This window comes from Sebastes fasciatus, chromosome 13 (genome assembly GCF_043250625.1).
Source record: "Sebastes fasciatus isolate fSebFas1 chromosome 13, fSebFas1.pri, whole genome shotgun sequence".
In the NCBI taxonomy this organism is placed as follows: Eukaryota; Metazoa; Chordata; class Actinopteri; order Perciformes; family Sebastidae; genus Sebastes; species Sebastes fasciatus.
Genome location: NC_133807.1, coordinates 13040973 through 13054861, shown reverse-complemented (window position 1 = coordinate 13054861; position 13889 = coordinate 13040973). Strand labels below are relative to the sequence as shown.

At 41.7% G+C, this 13889-nt stretch overlaps 1 protein-coding gene across 1 annotated transcript in view; it reads left to right on the top strand.

The window, feature by feature from the left end:
* Positions 1-398: 398 nt before the first annotated feature.
* Positions 399-13889, top strand: part of usp43b (ubiquitin specific peptidase 43b) — a 98628-nt gene continuing 85137 nt past the window's right edge. The window contains exons 1-2 of the mRNA XM_074655560.1: positions 399-1326; positions 12609-12755. Coding sequence (XP_074511661.1) covers positions 688-1326; positions 12609-12755 — 786 coding nt within the window. The 5' untranslated portion in view covers positions 399-687. The remainder of the gene's footprint in view (positions 1327-12608; positions 12756-13889) is intronic.

Below are 13889 nucleotides of genomic sequence, written 5' to 3'. Positions count from 1 at the left end.
TTTCTGAAAGTTACAAACAGTCCCTTTAAGATACATCTTGAACAGATAAAAAAAATGTGTGATTAATTTGTGATTAATGTACTACTTTTGATACTTTAAGTAGACTACATCCTGCTGGTAATACTTCTGTAGGTCCTTATACTTAGATGAGATTTTGAATGAAAGTCTTTAACTTATATGCAGTTTTTTACACTATGGTATATTAATACTTTTAGAGCACTTCACGCCAGTGATGGAAAGTCAAATAAAACCATTTCCTTGTCAGACTGGTTGTCCAGCGCTGACCACATGAATCCACAGTGAGTGAGTGTCCACTGCTCTGTTATCTGGTCCATGTGCAGGAGGAGTGGGAGTGGGAGTGGGAGTGGGAGGGTTCAGCCACACAATCAGCAGCCTTCTCTCCAGGAGGCTCGGTGTGGAGCGATGGGAGGAGAGAGGAGCTGCTCAGTGCTGCAGCTGGATGTGGTGCCGGGGTATGACGAGACGCTGCTTGTGACAGCAGCGGTGTGTCGGAGCGATAATGAACGCCTTCAGTAAGCGCTGGGATGGACGAGGAAGGTTTACCGTCAGCGCAGTGTGGAATAACAGAGAGCTGTTGTTGTGCCTCCTGACGGGGGACACTGGCGGAGAAGTGACACATCAGTTATCAGTGTGAGAACTAGACGGAGTAGAGGAGGAGAAACTGTCATGGAGAAACAGAGCAGAGTCAAGGAGGAAATGCCCACATCGAAGGAGGAGAAGCGCAAGGAAAAGAAGCCGAAACCTGGGAAGCTTTTCAGAAGGAAATCTCTGAAGTCCGTGGGGAGTTTTATGAACAGAATCATCAAAACTTTGGGCACTTTGACGCACTTTGGAGACGCGCAGGACTCGCAGGACTTGGAGGACGACGACGGCGGGTTTCGAAACGGCGCACCTTGCACCCTGAGCGCCGGATCCGGGATCATCATCAAAGAGGAGCTGCATGTGACCTGGGACCGAGCGGTGAAGAACACTACCAGCACGTCTTCATCACTGTGCACCGGCAGAGAGAAACTACTTTACCAATACGCAGACAAAATCCCAGGTGTGCTGGGGCTGAAAAACCACGGTAACACCTGCTTCATGAACGCGGTGGTCCAGTGTCTGAGCAACACCGACCTGCTGGCGGAGTACCTGGGTCTGGAGAGGTACCAGCTGGACCTGAGTCAGACCATAATGAACGGGCTGGTGGTGAGAGGTGATGAGACGAGGGAGAAGTCCAAGGGAGAAGTCACCGAGCAGTTGGCATCACTTGTCAGGGCTCTGTGGACTCTGGAGTACACCCCACAGCTGTCTGTGGACTTCAAGGTATACCCACAGTACAACACATGATGCCAAAAACACTCAGGGTGCCTTCCAAATCGCATACTTTTACTTTTTTCTTTTAGTACGTACTGCAGCTGCCAATACAAAGTACATACTACTGTTTCATGCAGTATGCACACAATTGGGACATACTACTTTGTCATAACATTGCACCTTGAACTTTGACCCTCTTGCTCATATATATCTGCTGTGCAGAGGATTGTGGGTCAGAATAGCCAGAAAAAAATACTGCATTTGACATACTACACTGTAAAAAAAAACCAGGTTTTTTAGTTTTTTTTTAAGAAATTTTACATTTTTTGTCTGTATTTCAAAATGACAGAATTTTTTTTTTAAATTACATGTTTCATGTGTGATTTATATGTAAATAGTCTTAGATTTACAGTATTTTTTTGTAATCACAATAGTAATTATCTGTATTTAAGCTTTTCTTGATAATTTTTAAAGATAATTATTCTGTTTTTTAGAGGTTTATGACTCTATTTTAACAATTAATTTATGTTAGAAGAAAAGGATTTAATGGAATTCTAAAAATAGTTCTTGTAAAAATACAGATTTGTTTTGCAAAACTTCTGAGTTAATGTAAATTTGGGCTTTTGCAACATAAAATTACATGTTTCATTTGTGATTTATATGTAAATGATCTTAGATTTACAGTGTATGACTATTCTAACAATAAATATATGTTAAAAGTAAAATATTTCTTGTAAAATTACAGTAATAAAGGCTAATTACATAAAGATAATTACAGTTTTTTTTTTTACAGTTTATTTATGTTAATTAATGGACAGTATTTTTCCGTTTTTTAACAGACATTTTCTGGCGCCCCTGCTGCTGGAAAATTTCCGTTATTCTACACTTTTTTTTACAGTGTATGATTTACCAAATCTTTTCTGGCATACTAAATCGTGTGGTAGTATGAGTATTGGAGCGCACAGCCAGTCGCATTTCTCTGAGCAGTGAATATATGAGCAAAAGTGTCAATGTTTGTGCAATGTTATGATGAAGTATAAAGTTGTATGTCCCAATTGTATGCATACTGCATGCAACAGTACCTACTTTATAAAGGCAGCTGCAGTACGTACTGAAGTAAAACTAAAAAGTATGCGATTTGGAACGCAGCATCAGTCTACAGGTGGACATGAGCTCAGTAGGGAGTGAACTTAATGACACAGTAGGTTCAGTGATTCAAAGTACTAAGGTAATGGCAGACTTACAGTTTCAGTGGTATGCTACTGTTTAGTCAAACATAATCACATGTTATACACACAGTATGCCATCAACACCACTATGAAGTACGCAGAGTAGCCTGAAATCTTACATCATTAGCTATAATTGCCTATAGCAACCATTCTCTTCCCACACCCACTACAGTGCTTTGCCCTGTGACCTCAGTGTTTTCCTGCTATAGCTCAGTGGTTCCCAGCCTTTCCCTTAGGGCAGTGGTTCTCAATCATAGGTCCGGGGACTCCCAGGGGTCCTTGTGGGAGTTCCAGGGTGTCCCCAGAAAAATGGGGAATAGTTTATTTCCATCCATCCATTTTCTTTCTCGCTTATCCGGGGCCGGGTTGCGGGGCAGCAGGCTTAGCAGGGAATTCCAGACATCACTCTACCCAGCTCTTCCTGGGGGACCCCGAGGCGTTCCCCAGGCCAGACGAGATATATAATCTCTCCAGCGTGTTCTGGGTCTACCCCGGGGCCTCTTACCAGTTAGCCGTGCCCGGAAAACCTCGAAAGGGTGGCGTCCAGGAGGCATCCTGATCAGATGCCCGAACCACGTTAGCTGGCCCCTTTCGACGTGAAGGAGCAGCGGCTCTACTCCGAGCTTCGGCCGCTTGTATACGCAATCTCATTTTTTCGGTCACTGCCCAAAGCTCATGAACATAGGTGAGGGTTGGAACGCAGATGGACTGGTAAATCGTGAGCTTTGCCTTATGATTTAGCTCCTTCTTCACCACAACGGTCTGGTAAAGCGCCCACATAACTTCAGACGCCGCACCAAACCGCCTCTCCATCTAACGCTCCATTTTACCCTCACTTGTGAATAGTTTATTTAGAGACTTTTGATACAATTCTCTTTTTTGTGTATTTTTTTAACAATCATTCATATTTAATAGGCTTCTCTTCTTTTTGACAAATGCAGTGTTTTCTTCTCCCTGACACTTGGCCATTGTTCTATCAGCTCTTTGGTTGTTTTAACTGCGTACTTCTCTAATGCAGGATGAGGCTGTTTAGCAGAGAGGGAAGTCTCTGTGAATACAGCTTGTGTTCAGGTCTTCACCGTGCCCTTATCCTGTTTATATCTTAAATAATAATCCAAACTTTAAAAATAACTATTTCATTTAGTTTTCTTCACAGATATGAATGAAATGCTGAGATATAGGCCAAATGTATATTTCTTGTAGGAAACCCTCACAGGTACTGCATTTAGCATGAAAATATGCTCAAATCATAACATGGCAAACTGCAGCCCAACAGGCAACAACAGCTGTCAGTGTGTCAGCCTGCTGACTCGACTATGACTTGCCCCAAACTGCATGTGATTATCATAAAGTGGGCATGTCTGTAAAGGGGAGACTCGTGAGTACCCATGAAACCCATTTTTATTCACATATCTTGAGGCCAGAGGTCAAGGGACCCCTTTGAAAATGGTCACGACCGTTTTTCCTCGCCAAAATGTATTACAAGTTTGGAGCGTTATTGAGCCTCCTTCCCAAGCTAGTATGACATAGTTGGTACCAATGGATTCTTTAGGTTTTTTAGTTTCTAGCTTTAAAACTGAGCCCGCTACAACCTAAAAATCGCAAGTCGTTAAAGAAATTAGTGGTGTTAAAACAAATTTGCGTTAACGCGTTATCACAGTCCTAATTTTTTGTAAAAAAGTTGTCTTACACCCCTTAAAATCAAGAAGACCCCAGGTTGGGAACCAGTGTACTAGGTGATAACGAGGCTACAGTCACTGCAGTCTGAGGGCACGGGGGTCAGCAGGTCACTTCTTCCATCAGAAGACCCTTTATTACGACACTAAACTCTTTAGTGATACGGTCCACACTGCTGGCATCGTTTTATGAACAACCCCAGTGGGTGTGCAATAACTTTTAAGTTAATCATCACTTCCTAGTTGCAGCTCTGTGCAGCACTAACTAGTGTTTTATTTCCTCTCACAGCATGGCGAGTACATTAAGTTACAGGTGACTGCTCAACTGTACATTACAGTGTTTATTTAGAAGTGTTGCTGGCTCAGGAAGGAGATGATTTACTGTAACACTTCCTACTTAAGAATCTTCCCTCCCCGAGGATCTGGGGCTGTGACAGCGCCCTATCAGGGGACCCTAAGGCTTTCCTACTCTGCCCACGCTGGAGATAGGGTGGGGAAAAGAAAAGCCACCGTATTTTATCTGCCTGCAGCTCTTTGCTCTGGATTCCTTTGAGCCATAGTTCAAGGCAAGAAGGAGATAATATGGAGCAGCGAACAAAAAAAACTCCACAATGAATCTATTCTTGGAAATGCTAATTACCCTGTAAGAAAAGGGTACAAGTATGGCTACTGGAATATCCTGACCCCTACTGTGTGTCGGCACTTTCATGTCTTTCCCCACACTTGAATATATTGTAATGAGGAAGCAAACCTGAGAGCCAAATAAGTTGTTTTTTTGCTGCATGTGAAATGCAGTCAGAATCAATTTCTTTTTTGCTTTCCAATCTGTTGTGATCTCTGAAAGACTCTAGTCCCCCGTCAACCAGAATCCTTACTGCCAATAACTCCACACTTTCAGTTTCCTCTTATCTCACAAGACTCAGATATCAGATACTCTCAGGACAACAATCAGAGAGAACAGCATGCAAACATCTTGCCAAGATTAAAAGATGGATTCAAAGAAAAACACTAAACACTCCCCCTTGTGTGTGATAAAATGTTTCCTGTGTTGAAAGCACACACGCACACACACACACATCGCTGTGCCTCTTGGCTGTGGTTTGTGACCGTAGGAGGTCCAGAGTTCATGCAGCTTTAGGCCTTCTGAAATTGCCTGTTGAGTAATACCACAGCTGCCTGGAGGGAGGCATTATAAAATAATCAGATAGCTCCGAGGCTTGTGTCTGAGAGGCAAAATTAGCTCCCAGTTGCGGGAACTCCAGACAACACACACACACCACTTATAGACGGGTTTCTTGTATACAAACTTTACCGGGTGCGTGTGCATTCAGGGGGAAGCAGCCGGTCGCAAGATTGTTGTCAACTGTTGATAGATTTTGCATTGTTTGTATGTTCTTGTTAACTATAATAGACCCCTGCAGAGTCCGACCACCAGATACCATGTAAGGGATAATGTACAGCGAGCCGGTCATTGTTGTGATGGAAACCCCGACAGGGCGATGGCGCTTCTTTCACAACAATGACCCGCTAGCTGTACATTATACCGCTTATTACACGGCTACTTACTTATGAAATCGATAATTCGACACAAAAACGGTCCGCCAGAGTCCGACATCAGAACTGCGCCCATAGCAACGGTCTGTTATACATAACATCTCTGTGATGACGTTGCACAGAAAGCAGTCTAAAAACAATCCTCCAAAAAGGATTGTTTTTACTTATATGCTCATTTAACCTGTTGTAGTTCTAAGTTGATTATCAGTCTTTGCAGGCCTCTGAAAGTCAGGTGCTTTGTCGGAAAAGTTCAGCTAAAGCAGCCAGATTAAAAAGACTACCTATAGCCCCCCTCTTCACATCACATGAATTTTGATAAGAGATGATAAAAGGGCAAGTGTTGAAAGGGATCTCAATTACCCTTTCAACAGGACGTACACTGCGCACTGCACTTTTTTTTAATTTTAAATGAATAATGCTGTTCATATAAACCTCAGATCTGTAAATGTGGAATCATCCTCTTTTGATGAAAAGTTTTTCAAACTTAATGAATCATCAGCAGTGGCTTCCTCGCAGGTCAGCTGGCTGCAGTCAGGGGAAAAAACAAAACAACAAAGTCCTGCTGAATACCTGGCGCTCCAGACACATTCCAGCACCACCTGTATTGCAGGACGAGAGAGGTGGAAGGAGGGAGGCCGCTTTTATCAATGTTCACTATAAGATTCGGTGCTGGTTTGTGCTCACATTTCCAATGTGTCTTGAGCTCCCGCTCTCACAGATGTGTCTCAGTTGAAGGGGTTGCGTTTCTCCAACCTGGGAGCAGATGTGTGCTTTTGATCTGGACAGTTCCCGTGCGTTTTTCTGCATCCCCCCTGGCAGGATGGTGTGTTTGCACAGAGAGGCCTGGACAGGGACAAAGCCTGAAACTCACACAGTTACTCAACAGCCAATTTATCGGTTTCCATAACATGAGAGGCCTGAGAAAGAACGAAGGGAGTTAGGCAGAGCTGAGCAGGAATGTCATCCTCCCCACTCTGGATATTGATGGGCCTATTTAGGAAGCTAAATGCGTGTTGTGACGACAGCGGGTCTTGCTCACAGGTATGTGTCAATATTTGCCGTCTCCATGTTGATTTTTAATGATTATCTATGTTGCTGGTTGCAGGAAGGCAGACGGCTCACAGAAGATGTACAGTAGAGCAGTGATTCCTTAGCAGGGCTAAATGTACTCGAGGTTACTTAAACTTGCCAGGGTGTATGTGGAATGATTGTGGAGTAACTCCGGGATCTGAGAAGTGAAGCCAATGCGGAAGTGCCTTAAACTTGCATTCTTTCTAACAGCCAGCAGGGGGCGACTCCTCTGGTTGCAAAAAGAAGTCTGATTGTATAGAAGTTTATGAGAAAATGACCCTACTTCTCACTTGATTTATTACCTCATACATACAGTATATTTATAAAGCATGATGTTCATTTAGTAAATGATGGTCCCTTTCAGAGTCAAATAGACCATAAAGCAGGGTGTGCTTTAGGGCGTGGCTACCTTGTTATTGATAGGTCACTACTACGGCATCGTCCGGTCTGGGAGTCGTCCGTGTTTTTGTCTTAGAACTTAAAGCGTGTTTGCAGTTCATGAAAGTTAATTATAACATTTCGGTCACCTAAAAATCTCTTATTCAGCATTTTGTTCCACTTAGCTCCACCCTCTCGTGACACTTCTGGTTGCAAATAACTAAGATGATGACAACCAAAAACCAAGATGGCGACGGCCAGAATGTCGAACTCAAGGCTTCAAAACGGCAAACCAATGACGGACGTCATGATGACTACATCCACGTCTTATATACAGTCTGTGGGAGTAACTCAATTGATTTGTATAAATATCAATTGAGATATAAATATCCACATATTGAGTCAGCAGTAACAGTTGAATGCCATGTCTTGACGGAGAAGACCCACTGGAAGCGAACAAATAGTGCAACATCGCCTCCGCCACTTCTCACTCATAGTGGTGATGCATGTCTAAATGTAAATGTCAACGCTCGCAAGCTACTGTATTGAGTAACAGTCCAAAAGGTTAGCTAAAAGTGTTTGATAAATGGTTGAAATAGACAGCTAAATTAAGCAGTTAATAGTTGTCTAAAATAACGGATTAACAGTTGAAATACTTAGCTATAAAGTAATGGATAAATGGTTGAAATGTATAACAGTAGCCAGAGGAAAGATGGAGTGTTTTCTAATTTTGTCTTTATCTTTTAGTTAGATGATTACACACATTACAAACCGGCCGGTGGCCATTATGCCACAGTGAGCAATAAAAAAACAAGACATTTTATCCACAACCTCAATTATATCACTGAGACAATTGCCACCTTCAAAAGGCTGGAGGTAATTACTGTTATTACTTGCTGCACAACAGCTTTGCGTTTCCATGGCTCTCATGGTTAATAGCAGAGCATTTCTGCTAAGCAATCCTGATTATTTCAAGGGCATCAAAAAAAAAAAAGGATCCGCTGTACTACATTGAATCTTCTCCAATCTGTCTGATTTAGAAACATTTGTTGTAGTGTCATATATGACAGATATTAATTACTTATGTGTGTGAAAATATATCCACAACATCCGAACAATACGCATGTAAGACCTCCCAGAATCAGAGGCGTGTCATCTATAAGAGCGAAAAGAAAAGTGAAAATATGAGTGCAAACATGCAGTTTAAAAAATGTCCATCTGGCTTTATTTCACATGCTCTTGATGTAATAAAAACATTGCTCAACCGAGACACACAGCTGTCCAGGCAGCTGTATTGGCCAAACAAGTAGATCTATATTTGACAGTCGTCGAAGTAGGCCGATACTCACCGGGACGCAGTACTAGCACTTCTACATTTCACTCCATGGCGTACCGTGACTTTTTCTTGAGTACCGGCACTTCTCACAAGCTGCCTGTACTCTTCTCTGCCCTCTCTATATCAGGTTCTCTGGGAGATTCATAATGGTGATTCATAATGGCGTAGCATATTTAGCGAATTTGCGCGGTGCCTAATAAGCCGTATGAACATAAAAACTAATTGGGGAACATTTGGACGAGCCGATGCACGGCATGGGGGAGGGGGGCGAGAACGAGGCTGCTGTAATTTATCAACATAATGTTCACATCCATTGGTGAACTGTTCATCATAACTTTTAATATTTGTGAACAAATATTATTAAACATTATTTAAAAGTTTTCTTAGTCTGCTCTTTTTGGGCAACCATTTCCAGAAGAATTAAATGTTCAGACAAAGGTCTGTGATATGTGTAAATAATAAAACAATCATTTAAAGCTTCAGTAGGCAAAAACATTTTGTCATCATTGGGCAAAAATTCCATAATAACCTTTCAGCATATTGTAATTCAAGTGTTCTGAGAGAAAAGTAGACTTCTGCACCTCCTCATGGCTCTGTTTTCAGGCTTTAAAAAATATAGTCCGTGATGGGAGACTTTGGCCAATCACGGGTCATTTCAGAGAGAGAGCGTTCCCATTGGCTGTGCTCCGGCTGGTGGGCGGTGCTTGGTATTTCCTCAAGAGATCTCAACATGGCTGCTCATTTTACAGCTAAACAGTACATTACAAGATGTTTCTGAAAACATTTAAGGTGAGAAATAGGCATTACAGTAACAGAATATTGATTCATATTTGATCAGCGCTGCCTAGTTTGACCGTTTGATCAGAGTTCGCGAGTGATTTGACTCGTGGCTTTCATAGACGGAAGCTGGACGGCAGGCTGCAGCTCGGCTCTGATTGGTTGTTTCCCGCCGGTCTGTGAAATCTTGCAGATGCCATTAGAAGCACCGGAGGACACAGAGGCACATGATTATTTTTTCAGATTACCTGTCTCATGCACTACTGTCAGGATAGTGACCTTTTTATAAAAATAACTTTTTTTTATCATATTTGCTCCATTTGTACCCACTGCAGCTTTAAACGTTCAGACGAAGGCTGTGATATGTGTAAATAATAAAATAATCTTTCAACTAGTAATAATAATGGTCCAAAATAATGTGAAATTGCATAGTTTTAAGTCAAAAAAGTCTTCAAATTTTCTTGGTGGAGGACTCCCAAACCCAGTATCTCCTAGTATCTTTTATTCATTATAGAAATTCAGAATGTGTCTCTTTATCCTGCTGCATAATATGTAGGAGCATCCTGACTGGGGCACTGCTCCTAAAACCTGGATGAATCTGACACACTTCAGCTCTGCATGCATACCTGCCTGTCTGGCTGGCTGCTGTTGAGTCCAGCCTATAGACATCCTATAATATATTATAGAGTACTGCAAGTAACACAGGAAAGCACTTTAATTATCAACACTATATACTTTTATTATTGGAGTATTATAGGCCTTCTATAGAAGATGCATAGCCAAAGTATAATAAGTACAATAATATAGCAATAAAATCCCAACTGATTATGACTGATACAGTATAACATGCTTAAAGAAATGATGTATAAATAGGAATAAGATACCGGCCGATACCAACATGTGAATAAGGGGGAGTACCGGCTTATTTTTTTCCACTTCAAGCACTGTGTGTTAATCTTTTCGTATTTTGCGACCAACCTATCTTAGAATTATTGTAAGGATGCGGTGTCGGATTGCAACACTCATCACTTTTTCTTTTTTTTTACTTTGAGATCTATGAGGCAAAGGAAGCTTCACTTTCACTTTCAAGACGAGATCAGAAGAGAAGATTAGAGAACCTTATCGCTCTGCCAAGACTCCACCAGCAGTTTTTCTCTGTTTATGAATTTTTCTGTTCACATTTTGCACTTGTCAGTAATCACATCCCAGAAACTACTTTGAAGACGCAGCCCTGGCTCTACTCCCAATGAGTTATTACGCTGCTCATATACCGAACGGCCCTCTTTTTAAAAATGATTTGAAAGAAGAGTTGACCTGAGTATACCGGTCTGCTCTATCTTGTATTCAAAGCAACATTACATCGTGTTGCACTGAGCTGCTGCACGCTTTGCTCCAGGACACTTCAGTGCTGGTTGTTACAGGAGCAAAAGAGTGTTTCAATTCAGTATCTCTGCTCATCTCTTTGAGAATCGACTAGCAGCTCCTCAGTGGCAGGCCTCTAACTTCATCATCAGACATGCTACATCACGTTATGGTGTTATAGCTATAAGAGGCATATCGCATATTAGTGGATTATGCAGCAATGATTACAGTCTGCTGCTCCCTCCGCTATAATCTCTCATCACTGCCTTTGCTTCTCCAGGCTGCCAGCTGCGGTTCACGCGGCTAATTCCTGCCTAATTGAGTCGGGTGCCATTCACATCTGAAGTCACATTATACTGTGTGTGAGCTAAAGTAGTCTTCAACCTACTTTTAAGAAGAATGTTATTCACACCTCTTTATTTGATGTCAAATTTCTCCTGAAATGTGCAAGAAAAGGGGGGGAAGGCAATACTTTTTTGACAGTAAAACTTTAATTAACAAGCATTTTTTCTTAAGTCTTAGACAAAGGCATATTTAGCAAATCCAAAATCTGAAATGACTCTGCATCAGTTAAAACGTGGGCCAGGTAGAGACGAGAGAAAGGAGTTAGTGCAAATTTGCAATTCTGGGATTCCTGTGTTCAGCGTTCTGTGGAGAATCCTGGGGTAGAGCTGCCTAACGAACACACCTGAGCTGTCAAAACCAGTAAACAAGTTGTGCTTGAGATTCACATTTTTTGTTAGAGACTTCTTTAGAAAGGATATCATAGCTTGTTTTATTTGGCTTCTCCAGGTAGCCACTACAGCTTTAATTCCCACAAGCTGTCACATTATAAAAGCCAATTAAAGCACCACTGGTTTTATTTTTCAGTGAAGAAAAAATATATTCATGGATTTCAGAAGGTTTCTCTATAAAGTGGCAACGTAATCATAACTTAAAGGGATAGTTCGGATTTTTTTAGGTGGGGTTGTATGAAGTACTTATCCATAGTCTTTGTATTACCTACAGTAGATGGTTTGAAGAAGCAGACGGTAGTTACACCACGGAAGCAAAGCAATGTACTGCTGTGGACGGGGCCGGCAGCAAAACATATTTTAGCCACCTAAAAGAAAGGCCCACCTAAAAGAAATCAATATCAGTTTAAGTGTACGCTATATTAAGAATATTTTCAGCGCTTTACCTTGCCGTCAGACAGCCCTTTCCGACGGGGAGCAGAAGTCGTTATATCGCTTTCGTCAAAGCCACCAGACTCCGTTGACAAAAACAGTAGTTTTACCTTGCAGAACACAGAAGTTGCTGGTCTACCGCTGCCTCGATCTGTTTGGTTGTTTGTGTTATTGTGTGATTTTGGTGTTTTAAAGGGTTAGTTCGGATTCACCAAAGTCACACAGTAACGCAAACAAACAAACCGATCGAGACAGCGGTAGACCAGCAACTCCCATATTCTGCAAGGTAAAATTATTGTTTTTGACAATGGAGTCTGGTGTCATTGAAGAGAGCATAGAAGGATTTAACAAGGTAAAGCAGTAAAAATATTCAAAATATAGTGTACACTTAAACTGACATTGATTTTTTTAAGTGGTCCTTTCTTTTAGGAGGCTAAAACACGTTTCGCTGCTGGTCCCGTCCACAGCAGTACATTGCTTTGCTTCCGTGCGGTAACTTAGGTAGGGATTCAGGAGACTCAGTGTCAGGAGGACACATGGCTGTTAATGGATTCACTGGTTGTTTCAGGTATCAAAAGGATAAGTTAACAGATTGACTACCTGTTCGTCTTTGGTGTAGAGCTAGAAGCACTCGTCCAAAGTGCAGCTGTACCATTTTCTTTGCTTATGAAATGCACCTATTGTAATTATGTAGCTGTAGAAAAATTAGACTTTTAACCACATGTGCTTTTCTCCTCTCCAGACTATAGTGTCCAAGTATGGATCACAGTTTCGCGGTAACTCCCAACATGACGCCCTGGAGTTCCTCCTGTGGCTGCTGGACCGCGTCCACGAAGACGTCAATCTGGCGTCCCACAATAACAACAATAAGACCAAAGCTCCCGGAAAGGTAAGAATCAAGCCGGCTGTTGTAGTAACAGCTAACATGAATGTTCTCACTGAACAGGAAACATGTCGCCCTTATTGCAACATTTCATAATAAAAGTTCACACTGCATGCTTAATTGATGCATCGCTAATGCATGACTCATTATGATTAAATACATGAATAAATGCATTATATATCATGAACTCCTGTGGCTTGATATATATATATATATATATATATATATATATATATATATATATATGCTAGCAAGTCTAACCTCACTGATAAGGATGTCCAGAAGTCTTTTGATGATTCCACAGACAGCATCATCACAGTTAACTCTCCAGAGGTTACCTTCGGGTCTCAAAATTTGTTCAGCTGAGTAGAAATTTCAAGCCAGCGTGTCAATCTGAGGTGTGCAACCTTGCTCCGTGTCCAAAGCATCACCCGCGGACAAGGAGAGCACGAGTGTGGCGATTTGGTGTCTGATTTTCTCTCAGCACGCCTCCTCCTCGAGGTAGGCCTGCAGGCGCGCAGCATCCTGATACTCCTTGAAAGGAACTTTGAACTGCTCTGCTGTGAGCCATTAAAGCAGCATTTTCATGTATTATTAAACACGTTTTTACTTTTGAAATAGACATCCCTCTTTTTTTGTAGTTTTAGCGGGGTGATAACCAGTGGCATAATTTATGAGAAATGCGGTTGGTGAGTCATTGCAAATAAATTTAGTCAAACTCTGTGCCCTTTGTTTCCCGAGGCGCTAACTGCAGTGATTTATTCTGTTGTTTCATCATTATGGGATCGGGAGATATCGAGATCAGGAAGTCTTACACTCCCAAGGCTATATATTGGATAATTTAAGATGTAACACCTCTTTTTCTATGAAATGTTATGACCGACATGCAACCTTTTCACTGACTACTTGTATCAATTAAAAGGAAGGAAAGGTTATTATTTCTGAGAGGAACAGGAATGCACAGTCAGCACAGCATATCATTACAAAGCCAAGGTCATATTGAAAGTTTCTGCTGGTCTGTGGGAGTAAGCCCAGCTCCTTTTCTCTGGCTTAGGTGTAGCATTTGCTCCTCTTTTCAACTGCAGTTGATACTCAACCCTTCCATTAGCGTGTGAGTAAATGAGACAAATGAAGTGATGG